Raw genomic sequence first — 18,813 nt, forward strand, 5'->3', positions numbered from 1 at the left:
TACCCAAGACCAGACAGGCATGACTCTTGCCAGAAAGTGCCCCAAACCTTCCGTACTGAGTATAAAGATGGTGGGGCTCAGGGGGGCCCTCCCGGGGGGGGGCTCTCCACAGCTCAGAAGAAAGCTCTTTCTTTGCTCGGGTTAGATTTTTTTGTTGCTATTGTTGTTGACCCAAGCAAGAGTTACCAGTTTAGAAAATGCATCTATCAGATCAGCCTACAGCCAAGCCCGTGGGGATTTTCTTGATTAATAATGCAGGAGCTCCCAACCCTCTGTGATGGTGCTGCTCTGGGCAGGTGCTTCTGGGTGGGCGGTGTAGAAAGCAGAGAGAGGAGCCTCGGAGAGCCAGTCAGTAAGCAGCACTCCCCCGCTGCCTCCTCAGCTCTGCCTCCAGGTTCCTGCTTTGAGTTCCTGCCCTGACTTCCCTTCATGACTGACTGCAATGTGAAAAGTGTTAGCCAAGCAAAGCCTTCCCCCCAAGTTGCTTTTGGTCAGGGTGTTTATCTCAGCAATAGACAGAAACCTAATTAGGACACCTGTATTCTCTTCCTTCTTAACATGGTCCCATCCAACCACCCTGGCATCCCCAGACCCTTCGCAGCCGGCACCCCCTCCTTTGAGCCTTTCCTTACCAGCAGCGTCTGCTTTGTCAGCGTCTCCACCCGCGCTCACCTGTCCTGAGGTCTGTTATCTATTTGCCTTCCTCCCCGCCAGTGAGAAAACGGGCGATAAATCGGTGTTGTCAATTGATGGGTTCCCTCCGCTAGGTAGCACATTTGCATTGAGCAAGGGCAGGCTGACCGTGCCCAGCTTAAGAGTGATGGATAGCGGAGGGAAATTTGAGCACTCCAGCGGGCTGGCTAAGGAAATGTTTGAGGGCGATGGGATGGATCTCTGCTGGGCCTCTAAATCACGCCTCATGTCTGGGTGCCTCCAGCTGCCACAAGCCTGGGTGATAATTTCATTCCTGGCTGTCAAGACCGAAACCACATCAACTCTAAGTGAGGAAGTGACAGGACAGTCACTTTTTGGTCACTAGTTGAATACTAGAAAGTCCGTTAGAACATAGTGATTGAGAGGATCCGAGGCTAGACCTCAGGCATACAGCTGACGGTTCCCTGACATGAATGCCACAGCCCCAGTTTATTATAGACAAGTGAGAAGTGGGAGGACTTGGGGAGTTTCTCAGGGTGGATGGGTGTTGCCGAGAGAATCAGCGGGTGAGAAACCATAGGTACAAAAGCTCTTGGGGGTGGGGGATGGCTCGTGGCCCGCAGGACAAGGGTCCCCTCTCCGCGCCCATCTTTCCCTGCACTTTGCAGTTACCGGAGCGGTCTTGGCTCTCCGGGTTGCTGGATGCCCTCGGAAGTTACATGGTTCAGGGAGGGGCGCAGGGCCATGGCTCCGGCGCTCGGGTCCCCCTCCTCCTCGCACAGCCTGGAGAGGGAACGCGGTGAGACCTCGGCCACCAGATGGCGCCCAGGCGCCGAGGAAGCGCGAGGCCGCTCCCGGGCCACCTCCTCAGAGGGAACAATGCGGCGCCTCGGGTTGTAGCGCCGCGCGGGACCCCGGAGCCCGGAGCCCGGAGCCCGGAGCGCGGACGGCTGAGCGAGCGGTCGAGCGGTCGAGCGGGCGGGCGAGGGCGAGGGCAGGCGAGCGCGCAGAGGTCCCTCCCCAAAGCCATGGGCGCGGCGCGGCGCGCGGCTGCAGAGCGGCGCGGTCGGAAGGTGCGGGGGGCCCGGGTGCGGGCCTGGGGCCGCCTCTAGCCGGCTCCGAAGGCGCGGGTCCCGGGAATGAGGGCGCCCGCCGCGGGAAGCCCGTCTGCGCGCCGCGGCGCCGTCCCGCCCAGCCAGCGAGCCTAGCAGGCAGACGCGCGGCCGGCGATCTGGGGGCGCGCCGCCTCGCCTTCCCCAAAATGTGAAGCGGGGAGGGCGGAGACACAGAGACTGCCCGGCCCGGAGCTCTCGCCGAACCCCTTCCCTGTGCGCCCAGGCCGCGCCGTCCCCAGCGCGGGGCTGTAGAGCGGCGAAGCCACCGTGCCCCGCGCGCCCTCGGCTCTGCGACCCCCGGCTTCGGCCCGCAGCGGCTTCCCGGTTCCCGAGGCAGCTAGAGCGGGGCCCAGGACCGTGCGTCCGGCCTCGCCCACGGCTTCTCGCCCAGACAAGTTTGAACAATGATCACAGTCAACCCCGATGGGAAGATAATGGTCAGAAGATGCCTGGTCACCCTGAGACCCTTTCGGTAAAGTTCTCTACTGGTTGGCGCAGGGAGGTGAAGACCTCCCCAGTGGGGTTCGTGGTGGAGCTAGGCGAGGTCGATCCTCTCAGGGGGTGCAAGTTCGGGTGTCAGAGGAGGCTTGTAGTCTATTCTCGATGAGGGCCATGGGCACGGGGAAACGGAATTAGATGGTGTGTGTGTGTGTGTGTGTGTGTGTGTGTGTGTGTGTGTGTGTGTGTGTGTGTGTGTGTGTTCTGGACCTTTCTTGAGCTGACCAAGATTGGGACGATATCAGGTATAAAGAGGTGAACATGGATGGGTCAGAAAACAGCAAGATCAAGGTCCTGAGCTCCAAAGTGGCCCCAGCCAGCAAGTCCCTTTCCTGCCCCTTGAGGTCTTTTTTATATCTCCTCGGTCCTATCTGAGCTGCAAAGTTACCGTGGGGTGCCTAGGAAGCACCCCTGGTGTCCCGCCTGTCTCCTAGGTCGGCCCGCCCAATCTCTGCCTAGTCCATCCCCCTTCCTCCCGCCCCCTGCGTCTCATTCATCTTCCTGGTGGGGGACAAACCTGGGTCTGACAGGAACGTCCCCAAGAGTGGGGCAAGGACTCTTTCTGCTCCCAACCGCGTACCCCAACAGGCTAGACAGGCATAGCAGGTGCCTGAAACACGGACGCCTCACTCCCTTCCCTTCCTGTGGACAGTCCTGGCCAGGCAGGGGTGCAGTTTGTGAGAGACTCACTGGGACCTGTTGGTCCTAGGAAGGGACCCCACTTCCCTCTCCCAGACTCCAGCAGAGGTAGGCCCAGAGGCCAGGCTGGGGAGAGGGTGATAGGTGTCTGGGGGTGGGGGTTGGGAGGTTGGAGTATTTCCTTGTTTGGCAACTGGGCCCCAGAAGACACAGAGGGAGAGGTGGACACCATAGAGGGGGATGGGACTCGGAACTAGACCACAGGTGGAGTCGGGTCCTAAACCTTAAGGCAGGTGCTGGCTTTCCTCCCAGGCTCTGGGTTGACCCCTGGTGCCTCCAGACAACCTCCTGTACCCAGCTGGGTTGGGGGTGGAGAGATGTGTGGCCCACCTGGCTCTTGACATCAGCATGCTGGACCGGTTTCTGGGGCTGAGACAGCAGGCTCTGGGGGCAGCAGCAATCAGGTTGTCTGTGTGGATGCTAAGGTCTGTACAGCCGGAGGACTGAGGGCAGGGTGTGGAGTGTCTCAGAAATCCCTGGCCTACGGTGCCCAGGGAAAGACTGTGGCTCTTCCAGAGATATACTGGGTTCCTGCCCTGTTGGGCAACTTGCGAGGGTTCTGGTTGGTCTCAGATCCCAAGTCAGCTCGGTAGCCCGCTGGAAGCCCAGCTTCTGAAGTCGGACCTGGTGTGATGAGTGTAGCGGTCTCCAGCACCACAGACAGCGCCCTCAGCCCTGAGCCGGGCTTCTGTCCTGTGTACCAGAAGACAGGATTCCCAGAGCAGTAGCAACTCCCTTCCAGTCCTTCAGCTTCACCTCTTGGTGGAGACCCATAGCTACCCGTCTTCTTCAGGTCCCCTCAGAACTTTAGATTGGAGACTAGGGGCAGCCCTCTGATTACATCATCCTAACTTCATTTATCCCCAGGGAGGTGTGGGGATGCTGTCTCTAGCCGAACTCCTGGCAGGGCCTTTATTTTGTAGGTGTCCCTGAGATGTTGCCTGTGTGGATGAGACCACTATAAGTGACCAACTACTGATTTTGGGGGGCCCTGAACCCCAGGCCTGGTAACTAGTAGAGAGAGATGCTAAGGTGGTGTACTGGGACTTTAAAGTCCAGGCTGAGGATGTAAACCTTTCTCGTGTCAAGCATCCTATGTCTCCAACCCTAATACAATCCTATGGCTGAGATAGAGTGGGGGTTGAGAGACTGGAACTCAAAAAGCCCCCCTTTTTTGCCCTGACGCTGAGAAGATAGCAGCGAGTCTCCCACAAGATCTCCCCGAGCGTGTTCTGAACCCCAATCTGGACTTAGAGGGATTCAGTAAGGTTCCTCCGAAGTAAGAGAAGTTTCCCATCTTTCCTACTGTATCTTACCATGATCCCCCCCCCCACAAACCAGGGGCCTGGCTGTCCCCGAGGCAGCTCTTGGGACCATCAAGTCCCGCTGACTCAGTTTCTGACAGCTTCCGTTAAATACGGGCTCGGAATTTGTTTTGTTCCTTCTTTTCTTTGGCAATTATGTGTCTCCCTTAATGGACCAAATTTTAGTTAAACACCACTCTGCCGGTTTAAAATAATGAAGATTAAAACGTGTAAAGCAGGTCTTGCAGAAAGACATCAAAAAGGCCCCAGGGTTGGGGACATGGTGGAGGTGGGGCAGGTGGGAGCACCTGGCATAATTTGGGGGGTATGATTTTTGGGGCCCTCCTTGGTTATCCTGGTTCTATATCAGGTGGGGTACCTCACTCTGACCTGGAGGTAAGGGAGTGTCCCCTTTCAGCTCTGCTGGCTCATCAAGTCATCTGATGAATTAGGGGTCTCAAAACCTCCTCTGCCCTTGCCCGCCGCAGCTCATTCTTGTTTAGAGCCCAGCATGGAGCACTGGGTCTGGCTGAGCTTGGTGCTGGGACTCTGAGCCTGGGTTCCAGCTGTCACTTCAGGTTACTTGAGCGTCTGGCACCTCTTAGATAATGACTGTGCATTGAAAGAATGCGTGATGTCATGTTTTGGCCCGCTCCCCCTCCCTGCATGACGGCAGGCACACGTGTGTGACACTCCATGCCTGGGGGGAGGATGTCCTTACTCCTTGGTGGTGCAGGTTGACAAGTCAGGGTGTGTGTGACTGATAGAGAAGTCTGTGGGGAGAGTGGGCACAGCGAGCGTGTGAGTGAGTGAGTGTGTGTGTGTGTGTGTGTGTGTGTGTGTGTGTGTGTAGGGGAAGCAGCCCTGCCTTGAGACTGTATTACCTAAGAGTGATGGGGGGGTGGGCATGTGGTACCCTAGGAGGACAAATGAGCTCGTGGCAGATGGCTGAGGCTGTGTGCACAGTGCCAAGGGTGGCCCAGGTGATTGATGGGAGCCAGGTGGGGCCTTGCTGTTCAGTCCGAAGCGGTGTTTTTCACATGTTAGTGTGGACCAGAGTCACTGGGGAGCCGGTTAAAGCAGATGGCCTGCCCTGTCCCATCATTAAATCTAGGAGGGAGGACCTGTAATGTCCTCTCTCCCTTCCTTCCCACCTCTCATATTACTGCCTGTGCCGGATGGAGACTGGATCTAGGCTCTAGTGTATGCTAGCCAAATGCTCTATCATTGAGCAACATCCCTAGCCCCAAGACATCCACTTCTAATCATTCTTGGGAGCCAGCGCTGATCCATGCACTGAAGTTTGGGGACTTGCTACTCCAGATGGGCTGGTCTCTATCTTGAGGCTGGCCCTGCTCAGATTTCTACCTATGTGCAAATTCTTACTATTTCTTATGTGGTCAATTCCTTTGTCCCGTTGAACTGGAACCTCCTGGGCCCCGGAGCTCACCCCGCCCTGCCCTTGGTTCTTCCGTGCATCCCCAAGCTCCCGCCTCTCGATTGCTGATTCTTCATTGGCCTGAGATCTCAATTTAGTCCAAGCTGGGCTAGAACTTGCTATGTAGCTGAGAATGGCCTTGAACTTCCGAGCCTCCTGCAGCTACCTCACCTGGCTTGCTTGCTCAAGCTTAGAACATTTTTCGTGCCTTTCCTCGGACACTGGATTGCTGCGTGTTCTGCTGACTCTCTCTGTTCCTCTCTCCCTGCAGGCTGTTTGTCCTGGGTATTGGCTTCTTTACTCTCTGCTTTCTGATGACATCTTTGGGAGGCCAGTTCTCTGCCCGGCGCCTGGGGGACTCACCCTTCACCATCCGCACAGAAGGTATCTCGAGGGCAAGGGGAGCCAACAAGAAATATGAATCTTCTCGTCAAAGGGGTGGGGCCTCTGAGCTCAGGCCCTTTAGCGGGTTTTCTTGGACCTTGGCCTCTGAACGTGTAAATGTGTAAGAGAAGGGAGTCCTGAGTTTGCACTGTGATGTACCGCTGCTCGGGCTCTGGTCCTACACGTGCCACCAGGATTCTCAGGCCAAGGAGGAGGATCTTGAAGGGTTAGACGGGCTCCTGGGTTGGCGTCTTTGAATGCAGCACCTGTCTCTTTGAGACCCATGTTGTGTGTTTTCCACCGGGTAAGGCTGTGGTAGGGGACAGGCTCACAAAGGGCTCACATCACACGGTTCCCGTCTGGGATGCTGGTCTCCCCTGGTCCTTCTCTGTCCTTGGCCCCCATCACGCTTGCTAGATGTGGAATGGAGGTGCAGTGTGTAGGCTTTTGGACCAGACAGGCTGGAACCTGCATGTCTAGTTTCTGGCTGTGGACGGTTGCCACATTCTTAAGTTACAGAGAAGGGGAGAGGGGCAGGGGAAAGAGTGAAGACCCTCTCTGATGAGGGGCCAAATGGGCCAGTGTGCAGAAACCACTAGCACTGTACTTGCTGTCACACGGCTTGAAGATAACTAGGAATCCTCAGCCTTGACCCTCCTACAGAGCTACTGGGAGCAGACAAATACCTGGGTCCTGCGTAGTGTGCCACAGGGCCCTTTGAGTCAGTAGTGTGAAGGGGGAGCAGGGCACGGAGGGGAGACTGAGGCAAGCGAGGCCTCAGGAGCTATTTGGTGTTGTGAGATTTCTGCCTGTCAAGAGAGTCTCTCTTGGAAGTCACCTCCTCCAGCTTGCCTGGTTCTTGGCTCCTGGTGACGGACGAGCCCCATAGGCATCCTGAGAGGTGCAGGTTGTCCGCTCAAGTGGGCTCTCTCTGAGTGGTGCTTACTGTGCCATCTGGTAGCCATCCTCCAGTGCATTGGCTTCGCACGAGTCTTTAAACTCGCAAAAGCTCTCAGAAGCCTGCTCATACCATCAGTGGCCATTCTAGCCAAGCATAACTTGTCCGACTTCCAGAGACCCCGCAGTATCTGAGCCTTGGGTCCCCATCTGATAAGCGGGCTCTGCTTCTCCAGGATGGCCACGAGCCTGTGTTAAGACACCTAGAGAGGGGATCCTGTGCTGTGACCACAGAGTGAAGCTCCCATGCACATTTAGTGTATGTGCTGTGTATGGGGAAGGAGGCTGCTCTAGGGAGGGGGCTGGGAGGAGCAGGAGGACCCATGAGGTGTGTGGGTCTTTACACAGAAATTGCTCAAGGGTTGGGGTTAAAGAGGGGGTGGGGCAGTTGGGAAGGCTCCTTGTGGAGGAAACATGAGGCTTGCTGGAAATGCTCTGAGAGGTCCTTAGACGTTGGCTATATCTGTCTGGGCTTCGAGAAACTAGACCTCCAGAAAGTGCAGGAGTCTGGTGGGTGACAATAAAGACATTTCAGGAAGGGAGATTGTGCCTGGGCTCTGGGTCTTCTGCTCATCCCTTTGAAGGGTTATGGGCCAAGAAAATACTCCCACCTCATGGCCCCTGCCCTGTCTTGGCTTTGGGAAGGATCTAGTTCAAGCCCTAGATCTTGCACCATAGAACGGAGAGAACCCCCTAGGTAAAACATGTAGTATGTTACACTAGAGAAGTGTGTGTGTGTGTGTGTGTGTGTGTACATGCAGGTATTTATTTATTTCATGTATGTGGGTACACTGTCTCTCTCCTCAGACACACCAGAAGAGGGCATCAGATCCCATTACAGATGGTTGGGAGCCACCATGTGGTTGCTGGGATTTGAACTCAGGACCTCTGGGAGAGCAGTCAGTGCTCTTAACCCCCGAGCCATCTCTCCAGCCCTGGTGCTTGACATTTTAAAACTGAAGTTTAAGACACAGAGCACATCCCCAGTTCATGCAGCTAGACCAGGAGTAACAGGCCCAGTTTCCGGACCTCTCATCATGTGTCCTTCCAGTCTCTAACAACTCTGGTGTGTCTGTGGGAGGCACCTTCTCTGGGCCAGTTTATTCTTCAGGAGAAAGTGCTCTAGTTTGGGGACACAGGGGCAAACCCCCTGAGGTTTAGACAAAAGTCGCCCGAGGGGAATCAGCTGTCAAAGGTAGGCTCTGGTTTAGGAGGGAAGAGCTTTGGTTGTCCTAGTCAGCGAGGCCCAGCCTAGTTCCTCCTGACGAGGTCCCTGCTTGCTCCTCATGGAGTCAGACCTGAGCAGGCTGGAGGGAGCAGGTTTCCTTGCAGACGTAGGCAGCTGCTGGCTCAACTGCTTGCGTCTGCCCTGAGATGATCATTGTGTCCTAGCTTTGCTGGACCACCCCGAGCCCAGGCCAGAGATTGAGTGGAGGATGCTCCAGGTTCTGTGGATGTCTCTTGGAGACTGGCCGTTTGGAGTAGAGGGATAACAAGTAGAGGAAAAGACCCATTTGGCCTGCTAGGGCCTGCCCTGGTCTCTGCAGCCCAGAGCCCACAGTTCTGCCTCAGCCGGGTCTGCAGCGTTTATCCTGTGCAGGAACTGAAATGCAAGCATTTTCCCAGCTGTCCAGACACCTGGTCCCAGCCTCCTCTGCAAATTCAGGGAGGGCTCCCTTCTCTGGCGGGTGAGGCTTGATCAAAGGAAAGGGTAGAGGCCAGGGCATGAGATACACGAGAAACAGAGCCACAGAGAGAGGGTCTGGGGAGGAGAGACTAGTTGGCTTCAGGTGGTAATAAAAAAACACCCCTCTCTAAATGTGGGGTCTATTCATATCTGCAGCATCTCAGCCTTCCTTGTTTATATGGAAATCAGCAGGGAGCGTGTGTTAGCTCCCAGACTTACTGCTGGGATCTCATAGTAAGTGCATTTCAATTCAGTTGAAGTGACTGGGGGAAGTCGGGTTAGCTTGCTTTGCTGATAGTCCTGGGACCAGTGGTGGCCTCTGAGCTGAGTCACTTGGGGAAGATCTACCTCCTGGCCCTCTCCCCTCTTTGGTACCTATGGCTGGCTTTTTCTTTAGGTATTTCCTGAGCCAAAAAATAATGAGTTTCTCAGGCGGGTGGAGAGATGCCTTAGGGCTTTTGCAGAGGGAGGGAGGCACTTCTGAGTCCCAGGAGACAGGGGAGGAATCTTTCTTGGTTTGGAAACAGGAGTGAGCCTCAAGAGCCATCTGAACTGGGTCTGCCCCCTCCATCAAAGCCATAATGAAACCTGGGCAGTGGCCACTTGCATGTGCCCAAGTCCTCCAGTTTTGGGGTGACACCTCCTGCTGACAAAAGTATTCCACAAGAAAACCTTATTAATCCTGCTGTGGAGAGCCTCCACCCCCAAATGTCTTCAGAGACTCGTGTGTGTGGGGTGACCTATATTTCCCTGGGCATCTCTTCCCAATTTCTTCCTTCAGCAAAGGAACCAGCGTAAGTCTCCTCTCATGACTCTGACTCGGGAGGGAAGGACACCCATTCTTATAAAATCCCTTGTCCAAAAAGCCTGTGTGTGTGGTGTGTGGCCACCCGCATGGGGACAAAGAACAAGGGAGCCATGGGACAGGAGCTTCAGACCACTCACTGCATGGTACAACAGACAGATTCAGACTCCTCCATTGTTAGCAGGAAGAAACACAAACACACACACACACACACACACACACACACACACACACACACACACACACACACACAGTTGCCCCTGCGTTGGAGTCTCCCTGGGTCCTTCTTAGGCCCGCTCCCCTTTCTCTGGTTTTCCAGGATGTGCTAGGAAATTGTCTCCCCTGTGAATCTGCAGTCACTTACCTCTGTCTGCTGAGAGGACCTGCTGTGCCCAGGCCCGCCTGAGGCCTAGTTTTAGGGGGCTCACCTGTTTTCTCTCCCTTTCTATTTCCTTTCCCCCTCCCCTTCATTTCCCGTGACCCCAATTTCACAAGACGCGGGGAGGAGACAAGAGGATAGAAGTTACAAAATTCAACAGCTCCAGACCCCGCTCCCCATTTTACCCAAGGGGAAACTGAGGCCAAGAGAAGGAAGCGAACCATTCCCATTTGGGTCAGTGGCAGAACAAGGCTGGAGTCAAAGCTTTGATATTTACTGCAGCCTGGGCCAGGTCCCTGTGTTACTCCTCAGACTCTACGAAGCTACTGGCTTGGTCTCCCAGTGGCCCCTGGGATATGACGGAGCCTCTGAGGGAAAATGAGGGCAGCGTGGAGAAGCAAAGAAGCCTCGGCCGGGCAGAGGAGCTTGTGGCTCTCTCCAGAAGCACTGACAGGGAAGTCAAGGCGTGGCCTTGCTCTTGCTGACCTGCAAAGCAGGCACTGGGGGCCGAGCCGGCTTCAGGCTCCAGTGCTCAGTCCTATGCTCAGGAAAGCAAGCCCCCACTCTGGGGTGATTTCTTCTTTTCCACCCTGCTCCTTTGGGGGAAGGGGCTCACACAGACGAAGCTATGAACTGTGGCTCACTGGGGCAGCCCGGGAAGGCTGAGCAGGCCATGCCTTGCACAAGACAACACCCTTCAGACACCTACAATACAGATGGTAGCCTGGGGTTTTGCAGGACGGTAGCCGGGTCAGAACTTGCACTGTCCTCTCTCTGGTGAGTTGGAGGGATGGCCCCCACCTTTTCTTTCTCTTCGGTGTGCCAGGCACTACTTGGGCGCTGGGTTAACAGGGCAGGCGCGGTCAAGGTGGAGACGTGTTTGAGTGATGGCTGGGCTCTGCGAGCCCGGGAGAGGAGCTGCTGCCTCTGTCCCGTTGGAGCTGCTATTAACCAACTCACAGACTGCATCCGAGTGGCCCTGGATGGGCACAGGCAGCAGGCGTGGCAAGGTTGATTTATCTGAGGCTGTTGTGTGACACCTCCAGACTCTGGGGACGCAGGATGTAGCTCAGTGGTTCGTCACTTGGCCGCCGTGTGTATGGTTCTGGGCTCAGTGTCTTAACACCACCATTGAAAACCAGAACAAGTCCACCTTCTTGGGATGGGGAGGCCTTTTGCTGTTTCTCTTACTGAGGGGCAGGAGAAATCACGTCCTCCCTCCCTTCATCCATCCCCACTTCCTCCTTCCTTCTCTCCCTCCCCTCCTTCCTCCCCTCCTCTCTCTCCTTCCCTCCTTCTCTTCCTTCCTTCCTTTGCCCCATCTCCCACCCATCCGTACTATCCCATGTGACTCCGGGGACACCTCCGTTTCCTTCCTCATCTTCCTCTGCTCCCTCTCTCCTTCCTTCTCCTTCCATTGGTTTTCCTTCAGAGCTAGGGATACAACTCCAGAGGACACAGGTCCTCTGGCTCTGATGCTGTTCTGAGTCACCGTCCTCTGAGCCAAGCAACCAGTACCTTGGGAATTTCAGCTGCATCACCTTGCCAAAGGGACCGTCTTGTTGGCAGGTTTCATCGTCATGGAGGGGTGAGGAAGGTCATAAGACCCTTACCCGAGTGCCCAGCCTCTCCCTGATGGCTGTTGTGTGTGACTCTGCCTTGGGAGGGAACTAGAGTCAGATGAGGGAGAAACAAAGGGGGCTGTTCCTGGGACGTCTTCATCCCTGTTGGGTAAATGCTTTTCAGGACTGTCCTATGTGGGAGGTCACCTACACTCCCGTTAGTAACTCCTCACCTGTGCTCTACGAGGAAGCCCAACAAGCCGATGGGTTCCCCCTGCTTCTTGTGAAATTTGGTGGGATTGCGTCTCATTCTGTGATTGGGACCTTAATAGAAAGGGCAGATATCGATTTATCTTGGAGGGATCTGTGAGAGATCCCTCCTGGCTCCTGTGGCCTCCTTCTGAGTTCAGGCAGGCTCTGCTGGTGGTGGAGCCCAGCCAGAGGGGCCTCGGGTCATGTGGGGAAGCAGGCAGATGGAGAAGGTACTAGTCCCGAGTACCTCTTGTGACACAGGCCACACTGCTCCCCTTCCTCTGCTGGCTCGTCACCATCAGCCTGTCTCTCTTCCGTCTCCCTCCTCTGCCTCTCTCCCCTCAGTGGCTCTTGCTGCCGGCATGGGATGCTGGGCTGCAGAAAGGCCCTGATATATTTTCTTCTCTTGCGTTAGGGACATTGAGGCCAAGAGCAGAAGGTTGACTTCCCCACTGTCTATAAAGGGTTTGGTAACAGAAGGAGGTGAGACTCCATGTGTCTCCTTCACAGTATTGCTTCTCCCCTGGAGGCTGCAGGAGACATTCTGTCATCTTTCTGAGAAGCAGTTGCTGTTGGCTCTCTGCATTTTCTTACACATAGGCCAGACTTGCAGCTGTCAGCACCTGGGACAGATAGAAAGTGCCAGAACATGGCCAGCACCCAGTAACTAACAGATCATAATTGCCACAGCAATTGTTGTCCAAGGTGGGCTGACCCAGGATTGCCCCACACCCCTCTGGCTTCCAGGTAGGGTCAGGCTGCAGCAGTGCAGGATGCCAGTGGGCTCTGTCCTTCCCACCTCTTCCTCGTTTCCACAATGGACTCTCTCTTTTTTTTTTTTTTTTGGTTCTTTTTTTTTTTGGAGCTGGGGACCGAACCCAGGGCCTTGCGCTTCCTAGGTAAGCGCTCTACCACTGAGCTAAATCCCCAGCCCCTGACAATGGACTCTCTTGAGCCCAAGAGTTGATACCCCTTGGCCGGGTAGTCTGGAAGCATGTGGGCAGCATCTTGCTGGACTCCATTCATTGGTTGAGAACTTAACTCTGGAAGTTTGGAGGGAGTGGAATGGTTCACTTTAACGCCTGGAGTGGAGCAGTCTAGGGCCTGTGTGGCTGTCTAGAATGTTCAACGACACAGAATTGGAGAGACAAGTGTTGATCCCAAAGACAGGAGGAGAAAGAGCACTGACCCAAATCATCATGGCCAAATGAATTATAGCAAGCAATTAACTAACACAAACTGAATGCATGTGTGTGTGTGTGTGGTGTGTGTGAGTCTGTGTGTGGTACGTGTGTGTGAGCGTGTGTGTGTATGTGTGTGTTAGTGTGTGTGTGTGTGAGAGTGTGTGTGGTGTGTGTGTGTGTGAGTGTGTGGTGTGTATGTGAGTGTGTGTGGTGTGTGTGTGCATGGACTGCCTGCCTCTAAGGCGGGGTTCTAGAAGTCAGCATTGGATGTGAGGAAGACAAGATATCTATAGCTCAGGGGTAGGGGGGTTTCCAAATAGGGACTTGGGGAGCAAAACAGGAGGAATTACAGGAGCAGAGCACAAGCATAAGGAGTTAGTCCTGGGGCTGGAGAGATGGCTCAGTGGTTAAGAGCACCAACTGCTCTTCCAGAGGTCCTGAGTTCAATTCCCAGCAACCACATGGTGGCTCACAACCGTTTGTAATGGGATCCGATGCCCTCTTCTGGTGTGTCTGAAGACAGATACTGTGTACTCATATGAATAAAATAAATAAATCTTTTAAAAAAGTAGTTAGTCCTAACATCTCCTGAGACAAACATGGCTGCCAGGTGGTCATAACCAGGTAGCCATAACATCTGGAAGTCATCCTAAGGTAGTCAGAGGTGGTCAAAATAATCGTTTGAAACAAAAGTAGGATTGCAAGAGGGTTATTACACTTTTTGAAACAAAGTCACGATTGTCTTTCCTGGAATGGGTGGTCCAGAACCATTTGTAGCGAAGATTACAGGTGGGGCACAGAGGTTTAATCATAGAGGAGGGGAGAAGCAGAGTTGGTCCTTGCCATGAGGTGGCTTTCCAGCCTAAGGTGGAGCAGGCTGGTTCGTCATTAGGCAAGGACGGCCTCACATGGGGCATGCACGGCTGATGGTGGTAGGGATTGGGTAGGGGAGATGGAGAGATAGGGGGTGGGGGTGGGGATCAGAAAGGAGATGCTGGGGAACTAGGGTGCTTCTGTCTAGCTTCAACTTCACAGGGTCACCCCAGCAGGGAAGGAGGGAGGGAGGGAGGGAGGGAGGGAGGGAGGGAGGGAGGGAGGGAGGGAGGGAGGGAGGAGGTTAGCCCAACAGATTGGTCTCTTCCACCAGCAACCGAAAGGGGTCCTGTCTCCAGGGTGAATGGGCAGGAGAGACACTGCCTCACTCCTCCTGTGAGGTGGCTTGGGGAGATGAAGGTGTGGCTGGGAGTGTGACTGCCCCTGACAATGCTCACACTCTGCCTGCAGTGCCAGGCGGCCCCGAGTCCCGAGGCGCCCTTCGCAAGATGAGCGACCTGCTGGAGCTGATGATGAAGAGGATGGACATGCTGGCCAGGCTGGAGAATAGCAGTGAGCTGCACCGGGCTGCCAGTGTCGCGCACTTAGCTGCGGACAGGTGAGAAGAGGTGGGGGAGGGCACAGAACTCAGGGTGCCCCTGGGGTGCTGAGGCCCAGCATAGCCTCAGATGCACCTTTAGAGCTCAGCCTAAGCCCCCTTTTCTGGTAAAGTAGAACTTTAAGACTGCAAAATACCAGGGCTGGGGAGATGGTCCAGTGTGTAAAAACACTTGCTGCTCAAACAAGAGGGCCTGAGTTCAAATCCCAGTACCTATCCAAACCGGGGTACAGTATGCTGCTGCCTTGGGAGGCAGGAGCAGGAAGATCACAGGGGCTCCTGGCTCTGCAGAGCGTCCCATCCCCTGTATTCCTGCTCTCTCACCTCCTCCCTTCCCCCCCCACCTCTCTCCTCCCACATAAAAAGGTGAAAAATGCATCCAGAATGCAGATTCCCCCCTCCCAGGCTCAACAACCATTAACGTTTTGTCTCCTCGTAGACTGTCTTTTGTCCTCATTAAATAAAGTACCTCAGGTGAAAACTGAAGGGCCCTTTAACTGCTTCTCCCTGGAGGCAAGCAGTTCACACCTAGAGCTAAGATTTCCCCACTCCAAGTTCTGTTACGCACACTTATCACATCCTTATAAAGGCACAGTGGGCACACTTGTCTTCTCTACCCTTCTGGGCGTGTGTGTGTGTGTGTGTGTGTGTGTGTGTGTGTGTGTGTGTTTTCGTGCACTCGTGCTCACAAGCTCGAATGTGCATGTGTGTGAATACCTGTGTCTATCTGTGGGTGTGTATGTCTGTGTGTGTTTGTGTATGTGTAAGTGCCTGTGTCTGAGTGTGTCATACATGTGCTTGTGTCTGTCTGTCTGTCTGTCTGTCTGTCTGTCTGTCTGTCGAAGTGCTGTCTGGCCAGATGGCCTTGAACTTACAGTCTTCCTGCTTCTACCTACCGAGTGCTGAGGTGGGGGGTTGCTAGTGGGACCCCCTCTGAGTGAATTGGGACACAATGTGCTTCTTTGGAGTAGTATGGGGCTCCCTGCCATTTGGCTTCCCCAAACCTGCCTGGCCAGTTGGGCAAACACCCTGGGTACCCGGATGGAGGTCATCAGCTACATGTCCAGGGGAATTTAACTTACAACGCTGAATATCTCATGGTGTCACCTCGAGGACAGTCACACATCAGGAACCCACAGCCACTCTGCAGAGAGGGAAACAGAGGCAGTCAAAGTTGTACCACTAGGAGGCACTAGACCTGTCCCGCAGCTCACCTGTCGCAGCCGTGTGGGGCTTAGGTTTGTTGTTCGATCACCAGGGACTGAACATTTTACTTATTTTATTGTGGGTGTGCATAAATGCATGCATGACATACATGTGGAGATTAGGGGGCAGCTTGTAGGGGTCAGTTCTCTCCCTTCCACCATTTGGGTCCTGGGATCCAGCTCCAACCATTAGGCTTAGAAGCAAGTACTCTTATCCACCAAGTCACCTTCATCCTCTGTGGGACTTTAAATCTTTGTGATTTGCAAACCAGGAAAGAAAACCTTTGTTAGTTTGTACTCTGCTCTGAGAGGTTTCTCCTTTTCTCTTCTTTCTTCCTTCCTTTCTCTCCTTTCTTTCTCTCCCTTCTTCCTTTCTTTCTTTCTCTCTCTTTCTCTCTTTCTTTCTTTTTTTCTCTCTCTCTCTTTCTCTCTTTCTTTCTTTCTTTCTTTCTTTCTTTCTTTCTTTCTTTCTTTCTTTCTTTCTAGACATGGTCTATGTAGCCCAGGCTAGCCTCAAACTCACTCTGTAGTAGAGGGTAACCCTGAACTTGTAAAATCCTCCTACCTTTACTCCATGAGTGATGGGATTGTAGAAGCGCACTACCCTACACCTGGTTGCTATGGTGCTGAGGATGGAACCAGCGCCTCGTGCATGCTGGGAAAGCACTGAGCCACTCCCTGACCCCTGGGCTCCGGTTTAGAGGGCGGCCATACTAACATTACTGTGCTGGGACCAGGGCTTCAGGCAGGCATCCTGTGCAGTGCCTGCCACAGAGTTATTTCTTCCCTCTCCCCGACTACAGCAAACTCTGCCTCCTTGGTACCGGTTCCCTACTTAGAGCTGAGGCCGCTTAAGAGTTAGCATCAAACATAATAAAGGAGAGAGCTGGGTGTCGGGGTTACCAAGAACGGAAATAAGGAACCTGTGTGGAAAGGCCCGCGACATCCCATTAGAGGGAGCACATGGGATCATCTCGGACACTGGCGCAGGCTCCAAAGGATTGGCCGGTGGGCGAGTAGGAGGGGCGGAGCCAGCTGCGAGAAGCCAGGAGAAGGGGGCCGAAGTACGGAGAGCAGTGAGTGCAAAGGCCCTGGGGTTAGCGTGTTGAAGCAGAGAGGCAATATGGAGGCTGATGCAGCGGGGAGAGGTGAGTGAGGGAAAGGCCAGCCGGAGCAGGTCACATGGGCAGCTGTTCAGTTTACTTGTTTGTTTATTTACATGTTTAAACGTGCTGTTTTCGATGTCTGCTTGTGTGTGTGCTGTGTATGCACAGCGTGTGCTTGCGTGTGTACGGGTTGCACACGCGTGTGAGGCTGCAGGAGTTTGTGCAGGCGTTTGGAGGACCCGGGGTGCCTCTCTTGATTGTTTTCTGCTTTATTTATTGAGGTGGGGTCTCTCTCTGAACCTCGAGCACCGGCCCACTAGTCTGTCTAGCCATCTTGCCTTGGGGATCTGTTTCTGCCTCCCCTGTGCTGGCATTACAGGTGATCCCACAGGGATCTACGTAGGTTCTGGGGACCCAACACTGGGCCCCATGGCTGTGCTGTAACGGCTTTCTCCACGGAGCCACCTCCCCAACCCATAGTTTGGATGTTTTGAGACAGGGTCTCATGTAGTGCAGGGTATCCTTAAATTAGATATGTAGCCTTAAATTAGATATGTACCGGAGGATCCCTTGAACTTCTGAGCCTTCTGTCTCTACCTCTGAGCACAGGGATCATGGGTATGCACCACCAGGCCTCCCTCACTGGGTTTACTTATTTTTTCCCTTTTAAAATTTATTTTTAATTTGTGTGTTGTGTGTGTGTGTGTGTGTGTGCGTGTGCGTGCGTGTGTGCGTGCGTGCGTGCGTGCGTGTGCGTGCGTGTGTGCGTGCGTGCGTGCGTGCGTGTGTGTGTGTGTGTGTGCGTGTGTGTGCAGGCGCCATGGCATGTGTGAAGGTCGGAGCACAGCTTGTGGGATCCGTTCTCTTCCTCTGTCAGGTCCAGGGATCTAACTCAGGCTCTCAGGATTGGGGCCAGGCATCTTTGCCTGCCGAACCATCTCACCAGCCTGGATTTTCAAATTTAAATTTAATTTTTTTTTTGTGCGTGTGTATATGTGCTGAGAGTCAGGGTTGAATGGATTTATTTAAAAATATATCGCTGACTGCTGTGTAAAAAAAATGGATTATTCATTGGCAAGGGCAGAAGCAGAGAGGCTGCTGGGAAGGAGAAGGGGGCTAAGGTACCCGGTTTCTTTGGGCTCCACAACACGAAGCAGTTTTCCGTGTAGACTCCATCACCCGTTGTGTCCCCTCAGGCCCCTGTCCCTCTCCTGCCTTGTGGCTCAGCCCCATCTTCTGCCTTGGTCCAGGAACAACCGCAGGCCACAGGTGCGATTTTCAGGGGGCAGACCCCTAGGCCCCACGGCCCCTGCTCAATGAGCTGCACAGTCAACGGTCCAGGGATCCAGTTTGGCGGCAGACTGCACATTCACTGAATGGCTTCTTCCGAAGCTGGCCTACCCCTCCCTCCACTCCTTGCCCTTCATCTGCTCCCGGGGAAGGAGGGAGCCCTGCGGGTGGGGGAGCGCGAGCCACCTCCAAGTTCTATCTCCGGGAAATAGCAGCCATCCATCATGACCAGCGGAGCCCATCAAACTCCACAGGCAAGAGCTATAAATTGCAGGGACACCGTGGCTTTGGGACCCAGGGAGAGAGGTGGGAGTGCGCCAGGGCTCATGGGAATCTGTGTTCACATCCACCAGTCCCATCCCACCCCAGCCACCGGGGGTTAACCATGATTAACTCGCCAGAGCTACAGGGAGCGCCCTGCTGAAGCCCTCCTAGAATTACCTGGAGCTGCCCTCCTCCTGCCCTTCTGGAAGCTTCTAAGCGTCTTGCTTTCCACGGTGGCTGGTGTGTCCTTGGGGAAAGCGAATTTGCTATTTTAGCCTAGGAAAACATAATTAGGAAGGCAGCTTTGAGGCAAACACCACTGTATTATGCATCCCTCAGCCAAATAGCTACGATCTTTGAATTTCCCATCAGGCGCTTCAGCGGCGGACAGCTCTGAAGTTGGCGGCTGGCCGCGTTCAAGTACATCTGTCTCTTGACTGTTCCCTAGGTCCGCGGAGTCCGGGCTGAGGACTCCAGAGTGGGGGAAGGGTACCCAAGAAGCAGTGAGGGACTGGATGGGGAATAATTAGGCAGCAGCTCCACACCCTGTGCCTGGCCTGGCCCAGGGTCGTGGGGGGTGGCGCCTGAGCTGGCTGTG

The 18,813-nt window shown here is 54.5% G+C and overlaps 1 protein-coding gene across 2 annotated transcripts in view; it reads left to right on the top strand.

Moving 5' to 3' along the window:
• The first annotated feature begins 1,540 nt into the window (after nt 1-1,540).
• Mgat5b (alpha-1,6-mannosylglycoprotein 6-beta-N-acetylglucosaminyltransferase B) overlaps nt 1,541-18,813 on the top strand; it is a 69,465-nt gene continuing 52,192 nt past the window's right edge. The window contains exons 1-4 of one of the 2 annotated variants that reach the window (NM_001107068.1): nt 1,541-1,727; nt 2,328-2,426; nt 5,980-6,092; nt 14,203-14,350. Coding sequence is in view for 1 of the 2 variants with exons in the window: in XM_008768373.4 (XP_008766595.1) it covers nt 2,174-2,241; nt 5,980-6,092; nt 14,203-14,350 (329 nt within the window). In the remaining variant the exon portion in view is untranslated. Of the gene's footprint in view, nt 2,242-2,327; nt 2,427-5,979; nt 6,093-14,202; nt 14,351-18,813 lie in introns of both variants that reach the window. The other variant, XM_008768373.4, reaches the window with a different exon arrangement.

Source organism: Rattus norvegicus, chromosome 10, assembly GCF_036323735.1.
Source record: "Rattus norvegicus strain BN/NHsdMcwi chromosome 10, GRCr8, whole genome shotgun sequence".
Classification (NCBI taxonomy): Eukaryota; Metazoa; Chordata; class Mammalia; order Rodentia; family Muridae; genus Rattus; species Rattus norvegicus.